The 7,845-nt window shown below is 47.8% G+C and overlaps 1 protein-coding gene across 1 annotated transcript in view; it reads left to right on the top strand.

The window, feature by feature from the left end:
• Positions 1-7,845, top strand: part of ALPK3 (alpha-kinase 3) — a gene marked incomplete at its 5' end in the record, with an annotated part of 22,196 nt that overhangs the window by 765 nt on the left and 13,586 nt on the right. Inside the window, one exon of the mRNA XM_009866388.1 lies at positions 2,598-2,719. Within this exon, the coding sequence (XP_009864690.1) occupies positions 2,598-2,719 (122 nt within the window). The remainder of the gene's footprint in view (positions 1-2,597; positions 2,720-7,845) is intronic.

Raw genomic sequence — 7,845 nt, 5'->3', positions numbered from 1 at the left:
TCAGAAAGTCTCGGAGGAAGAGCGGCTGCCTCGTTGCATCAGATTTCTGGAATGCTCTGAATTACTGGTTTAGAAAGCAATTTTAGAAAGCAATTTGAATTGGACAGAGTCTGGTTGCAGCTGGAGTAAGTCAGCTGAGAGCCCCACAGCGCTGCAGTCTCTAAACCCCTGCCCTGTCACTAATACAATGGTTTCTTTGAAAGATTAAATAGACCTTCCAGGGCTTCCTGCCAAGTGTTCATTGGGCAAGTCTACTCCGATTCATCTGCCATGCCTGTGGAGCTCCCAGCTTCTGGTGACGCTGCTTTCCTAAACCATTCAGTAGCCTTTGCTGTATTTCACCTGGTTGTGGGGTCTGCGCTGGATGGACCAGACTTACTCCTGGTGCCGCCTGCTGATACTGATGGCACGGTACTGGGATTAAACTTGGTCCGGGTGTCACTATGTGTGTGCGCATCACGGTGTTTTTTTTTTAAGATGCTGATCTGTTTGCTCTCCTGCTGGGGTATGAAACGTTCATTGACGTTTGGAAAGTTCCTTATGTGGATCTAAAAGGCATTTACTGGTCTAGGGCTGGGGATCTGTATTGAAGGAGCTGTCAAAACCCCACCAGTAACTGCCTTGGTACTGGATTGTCTGTCTTGTTCTTTGGAAATCGGAGGGTTTTTTTCCCCTGGGTTTGGAGTAGGGAAAAGTTTCTCTGGTTTGAAGCAGCTGTTGGCTCCCACAGCCCCTTCCTGGCCCCGTAGTTGTGTGAAGAGTTGCTTGTCAGGACCGGTCTCCTGGGAACCACTGATATCCACAGACAAGAGTCCGAGCTGTGGCATTTGTTTTTTCACCCCATCCCGCACGTGCATTTGGATGTAGACAGCGCTCGTAACCCTCATTCAGTAGAGGAGTCAAGTTTTCAACAGCTGAGCTGCCCCTGCCCCGTCCCTTCACCCAACACGATGTGCCTGGGAGCTGGGTGAGACTCCTGCCCCACATCAGTTGTTTGTTCCTCAGGGATTCAGCTTCCCTGCATCTCTTACAAACCCATTCTAGCAAGAAGCCAGAGTGAAAGTCGTAGTGCTGCATCCTCCAGGTAAGTTCTCCGTGTGGACGAACCAGGCAGTTGCTGGGGCTGGAGCTCTCCTGGCACCTTCAGCCATGCATGAAGTTCAGCCCCTGCTGCAGAGCCTGCCAGTGCACCTGACGGTGACGGGTTCGTGCTAAATGAGAGGGGTTTGGGGGTTGTTTTTCATTTAGCTTGGTTTTCCCTGAGCAAGTTTGCTTTCTCAGCAGGTAGAGCATGTGTAGCAGCAGCACCAGCACCCCGCCTTCAAGCTGAGCACTGCTTGTGAGGCCAGGGCCCTCCTTATGGAGCCCCCACCATGTGCCGTGAGCCAGGAATGGCTTGGGGGTTTGTCCCATCTCTTGCATGTCTCTAGAAGCTGATCACTTTTTTTTTTTTAAGGAATGTCTGAAAAAGATATAAGCAGAGCTGCTGGCTACCGGATCTCTTGCAATATTTGCTATATCTCCTCAGGTCCCTGCCGTTGAGACCTTGGGGTCCTCCCTCCTGTGGTCCTCTCTGATGTAAACATGTAGTGTTTTAACTGCAGAGTGAAAAATGAAAGAAGCTCTTCCCTTCCCCAAGAGCCCCAGAGCATTATCCAAGTGAAGGCTCAACTTGAAATTAAATTACTTCCCTTTATTTAAGAAAGCCCAGATCTTCTGGGGCCTCTCTTGGTGATGCTCCAGCAGGGATGGCAGCATGCACATGGTGATTTATTGCTATCACTGAATAGTGCTTAAGCGACTGGGGAATCTAAGATCGTTTTTGGAGCCTCACAGATTGCACTGTTTGGATAGTTCTGGCAATTCATGTGTCCCAAACTTGGACCTTAGTGCCTGAAGCTCATGGAATGTGTAGTTGGAGTGCTGCCTGCAGCAGTTAGAGGTGAAACAGGGAATGAAAGTCAGCTTCATATATAATTCCTGAGCTGAGAAAGCTGCAAGCCAGGCTCAAGGTCTTCTTCGGTGAGCTGTCACTGCAGCAGGCAGCTTTTCTTAATTCAAAGCTTTCAAAGAGTGTTCGAGAGACACATTCAGTTCCCACTTGGCCTGAAATTACACATGAAGTCTCCACAAAATTCCAGTGAATGGAGCAAAGCTTGAAATGCTGATGATGTGGCACAGGGAGTGTGAAGCTGACTTTGTCAGGGTTTTTGCTTTGATCAAAGAGATGTTCTGGTGTAAGCAAGACCTAAAACTGTTCTCGACATTCATTACCGCAGTAGCTGTAAGGACTGAGACAAAGGGAACTTCTAAATGACATTTTAAGTTAACAGTCATCTTAGGAGTGAAAATAGCCAAATAAAAAAACAGTCAAATAATAAATAATAAAACAAATAATAAAAATAATAAAAATAACAAATAATAAAACAGTCAAATAGCCCGGACTCAGGAATAACCTAGTGTAGGCATGAAGGGAGGGAAGGAGAAGGGAAGGTGTTTGCAACAAGGACACAGGCTTCCAAGGCGAGATAGAAGGTGGACCCTTTGATTTTTTTCTACTCTGTTGATCTCTAAGAAATGCTTCTTGAATCTTCCAGGAGCACCTTCTGCGCAATCATTTCTCAGCTGACGGAGGAAACCCAGCCACTATTTGAAACCACTATCAAATCCCGGTCTGTGTCTGAGGACTGTGATGCTAAATTCACGTGCATAGTGACAGGTAACAGCGACTTCAGTGAATAACCCGGTCCTGCCTCACTTGCCGGACTTGTGCTAGTTAAACTCTGGAGCAATCAGTAACAAGGCAACACTTTAGGAGTTGTCAGACTGCCAAGTAAAGATTCAGCAATTGCATGATGATTCCAGCTTTAATTTAAAGAGGGGAGGGGAAACACCTAAGATTGCAAAGAGGCGAAGGCATAGCCTAACATCTTGAGGCAAATTAAACACCAGAAAATGGAATAAACTACATTTTATTGTCCTAATCTTGGCTTCTTCTCTAATCCTGGACTCCTTAACTCAGGCATGTGCAGTTTCGAAGGCTGAGGCGGCTGTCACACTGGAGTCAATCCTAGCTCTCTTTGCTGGCTGTAAATGGTTGGAGCGCAGTTGCCTTTGCAGCAGTGATAAACTTGTGTGTCTGCCCGCATCTGAGATAATAAAAGCCGGTTTCTGCCCAGCGAGCTAGAATCTAACCTTGGGCAGGAAGGGGTTACGCCAACAGGAGGAGGAGGGGGAGGTTGAAAAAGAGGGCTGGGGCTAAGGCCTTGTGATGATGTAGCCTGGCAGCATTGGTGGAGAGGCTCCTTTGCTGGTGAGCTTTTGTCCTTTAAAAATAGAGACTCTAAACCCTCTTTTTTTTCAGTAGCATGTACTTCCTCACCACTTGTTCACTGCTCTTCTATCCTGATGTTTTGCACGTTAACTTTTCCTACAGGTGAGAGGGGTTAAACAAGATTGTAAGTTTTGGAAGGAGGAGGGTATCTCCAGTGAGCCTCTTAGTCGCAAGGACCAAGAATTTGCTAAGACTTAGAAAATTTCGTTTGCCATTAGAAACACACTGTCAGTAAGCTGTGCTGCAGGAAATGCAGACTGAGCTGACAGCTGACAGCTTTAAATTTTTGGCTTTTCTCTTACGGATTTACTTATTTTTGCAGGATTGACTTTCTGAAGTCGAAGGGGTACAACCAATAGATTGATTTTATTGGTGCTTAACTTCAGCAGACTGCTCCCTGCTTCTCGGGCAAAAGCAAGCCACTAGGGAGATGCCTCCAAACCGTGCCCTTCAGTGATTCCTTAGAAGGGCTTTCCCAATTAAAAGTTTTCAAAAAGCAAAAGCTTGACATGTTATGCAGTAGCATGGAACTCACTATTCTGCAAGCCAAGAGTGTCAGGGGTCAAAGAAGAGTGATGTTTGGATGTGTTAGGAGGTTAAAAAAACCCCACAAATTAAAAAAGCAGAGACAATTCTTTCTTCCCCTTCCCCTTGCCTGAAAGTCTAGAAGTCCTGCAGACTCTGACCACTTGCTGCAAGGACATTTCAGGATTTCTTGCTCCTTTTAAAGTGCCTAATGCTGGCTTTTCTCACTGTCTTGAACCTTCACCAGCTGCACTTTGAGCTCGACAGTTCCCTCTAACAAACTTCAAGCTCTTTCCAAAGGTCCAGATGATATCATCTGCTCCACGTTGGCCACGTCAAGGTGAGCTTTAAGTTCACCCTGACACTAGGCAGATAAAAGGGTGGTAAGTGCCCTGCACATGCAATGCCCAGCACGCTCTGTTTCCTCTCAAGAGCAATGGGGAAGAGATACTTCAGTCAGCCATACCCAGGAGGCCTTGTAAATGTTTTTGACCTTTCCAGCATCTGACCTGGAAAAGCTAGAGAAGACCTTCACTGTATATTATGCAGGAGACATGCTGCCAAGGAATACTCTCCTCTGTTCGTACCAAAATTGAAGTATCGATGTCTAGAGACAGATATGGTCTCTGTCCAGCCCGTAGTCCTTCCTGCAGTCTGTCCTTGCTCTTGGTAGGTAGGATGGTGCCTTCCAGTTTTGGATGACCTGCTGGTGCCATGTCACACAGCCTGGTGTATTACACCAAGTTGAAAACTTGACCTGCTACTGGACTCATTTTCTACTCAAGTCAAGGATGAGCACTTTCAGCATGTAGCCTACTGCAATATTTTTGTATCTGCTAAGCTAGATTGGGGGATGTCTTTGCGCACTTAAATTAACAAACGTAAAAAATCGGGAATTTTCCTGTAGTTCAGATATCTCCTGCCATGATGTTTACATGCAACTGGGAGATGTTATGGGGAGAAGGAAGTGGCGGCTGCATCCCTGGCTGGTGACCAGAGGGGAACCAGCTTGGTCCCACTTGCTGTGGCTGGAGTCCAGGGACACTTTGGCTCATAGACTTGTGAGAGGCAAAGGGCAGACTGTCAGCTGCTCCTGTTTTGACTCTCAAGCCACAAATACTGATGCATGACCTACAATAACACCTTATTTTTTTATCTTTGTTTTGATTTGTTTTGTTTTTTCCCTGCTCCTTGACCAATGATGAAAGTCACAGGCAGTCCCATATCTGTGAACACTAGTGACTTGCTGGGCATGTTCTAGGAAGGCAGTGAGATGCAAGTGTTTGAGGAGCCTCCAAAACATGCTGGATGGTGCAGGCAAGGAAAAAAACAAGTAAGGCAGAGGCAGAATTCCTTGGGTGACTGCACAAGTCCTCCTTTCCTCCTGTTTTGCCTGCTATCAGTGTCCTCATATGTCTGGTTTGATTGTTTTGGGTCAAACTCTGCATCAGTTATGACATGTTTCTTTTCTAGACAAAATTAGTTCATCCTTTGTTCTCTGAGAGAGGTGAAGAAAGGAACGAGAACGTTTCCATTTACTGTGCAGTTTCTTACGGAGCAACATGTACCCCATTTCTGTGCACCAGCTGTTTTCCTTGGTGGGTCTGTCTGGACTTCAGGGTCTCAGAGTCATCACAGATGCTTCCCAGCGAGCGGATATTGGGCTCTGCTCTTCTCTTCAGAGAGTGGCCCTTATCGGAGGTGGTGTTACAAGGATTTACAACTTGTTGGTCATTTCTGCAGAGCATTGCCTGGGGAGGAGACACGCTGGCTGGTGAAATGTGGGGGTTTGGATGAAGGGACCTGGCTCTGTGACTGCTTGTTAGGGAATGAGGCCAACCAGAAGAGGTGATGAACCTGAGGCAGGTTGAACCCCTCCGACCAGGCTACCAGGAGCTCAGTGTCATCACTCCTTCATGGGTCAGCAAGGATTTTAATAAACACGAAGGAGTTCAGCTTGTTCCATCTAAGGTGACCCTCTTTGGGAAACATTAGAAGGATGAGAGCGAAGTGCTTGGATGAAGGACGTGTGGAGAGATGCAGGGGCTGCAAGAGGGGCAGATGGGTGTGTTTGGGGATGAGGTAGTGGGTACGAGAGCAGCGAGTAGGTAGGCTGGTGGGAGATGAAGATGCTCGGGTTTGGGGCAGCCAATGCAAGAGAGGGATGATGAGTACTGCTTACAGACCGGTGGCATGGGGAACTGCTGCTTTTTGTGAGTATCTATCCCTCAGCATTATGGGAAGCCTCCTTGTCTTCAGGTGATGGGAAGGTTTACATGCATAAACTCAGAAAAGATGAGATCTTACCATGACTTTGCCTCCCAAAACTCCCTGAAGCCCCCACTCCACACAGCTCAAACAGAAGACCATGAGGATGCTATGTCATGGTTCTAAACTCTTTCCACCTTCCCAAGTTTTAGAAGACCAACCTCCCTCAGAAAAAAAAAAAAAAGAAAGAAAAAGGAAATTGCTTTAAACAGAATTTCTCTGGATAACTATTTCAGGAATTGTTTTGGTTAAGGTCACCGAAGCTTCAAAGACTTCTCAGAATTTAACAGCTTTGGGAAAAAGAATGTTTGATCTAAACCTGGCGACCTCTGTGGAAAGAAAACATCCTTGCTCAGAAAAATCTCCTGGGTCCTGCAGTGGCTGGCCATTGTGGTGGAGCAATGCTGTTGGCAGACATGCTTCCCAAAAAGCTTTTTCTGATCTCGGACCCTCACAGCGGGTGCCAGCCCCTCCTCCCCGGGGACAGCCAGCATCACTCCGCAGCCGCCAGGCACTAACTGCTGGACACCAGGGACCGGCCGCCAGCATTGCCTTCTCGGCATAGAGTGGGTCCACAGAAGGGTGACAGGTTTCAGAAAGGGCAAGCGCCTGATTTATGAATCGCTGCTTTTATTGCCTGATTTAGGAATTTATTATTTGCTCATCAGTCTGAAGACGAATGCCTGTGGTGTCAGCAGCAGCAGCTCCCCAACGCAGCGTGCCAGGGAGCCTTGCCCTTACACACACACCTTTCCATCCCCTACTTGGCTCCAGTTACAGCCCCCAGAGAGGGACAGGGTGTTGGAACAGGTGGCCGAGGCCACAGTTTCTGCATGGGAGGTGGGAAACCTTTTAGCATCCCTCTGCGTTTCCAGTCAGCACGTGCCTGTAGCTCCCTTTGGCTGCAGGCTGAAGCTTGCAGTGGAGGGCTAGTCCCTCCTCGCCTGCGCTGGGCTAGTACAGCAGTAGCCCCTGGTAGGGAGGAGTTAGCTTGAAGGACACAAAAGTGCTACAGGTCAAAGGGAGTTGAGGCTTAATGGGAGGAAAAGCTTCTTGTTGGCACACTGCACAGCAGTGAAAATCACAGCTCTTTCCGGCAGATGTCAGCTGGGAACAGGGATCAGCTGCAGAGGCCACGGGGGGACATTGCAGGGCTTCTCGGAAATGATATGCTTGCAGTTCCCAGAATGAAGTTTCACGATTGCTCTTTGCAAGGTATTAGGAAAATCTACCTGCCAGCTCCCCACGTTATGAACCACGGAGGCCCCCTGAAGGTCTCGCCTGCAGAATGGCCCTTGGGAAGGATTGAGCTGTGTGAGAAAATCGTTTTGTTCCTCATCTCTAGAGCAGAAAGAAAATGCCACGGACTCATTCAGCCCAGAGTTCTGCTGCCCAGTGCCATCAGTAACTGATATTTATGGAAAGTATAAGGAGCAGCAAGTCCCTTGTTATCCCATCACTGGGATGCTCTTATGGCCTCCTCCAGATAGCAGTTTAGGGCTCGTTTGCTTCAGCCGCAAGCATCTGAGGGCTTCTTCTAGAAACTGGTTTGGATGGGCAGAGCAGTGGCAAAGAGCAGACCATGGCAAGGTGGGGACCAAAGGAGAGGATAAAGAGCCTTCTAGGAGAGGCTTCAGGAGAAATTCATGACGTGGCTTCCTGCATAAGAAGAGGATTTGGCCTATGCTGCTTCTCTGGTCAAAGGCATTTTGAATTGG

The sequence above is a fragment of the Apaloderma vittatum genome, unplaced genomic scaffold (genome assembly GCF_000703405.1).
Source record: "Apaloderma vittatum isolate BGI_N311 unplaced genomic scaffold, ASM70340v1 scaffold31183, whole genome shotgun sequence".
Lineage (NCBI taxonomy): Eukaryota > Metazoa > Chordata > Aves > Trogoniformes > Trogonidae > Apaloderma > Apaloderma vittatum.
This window is presented reverse-complemented; position numbering and strand designations above follow the sequence as displayed.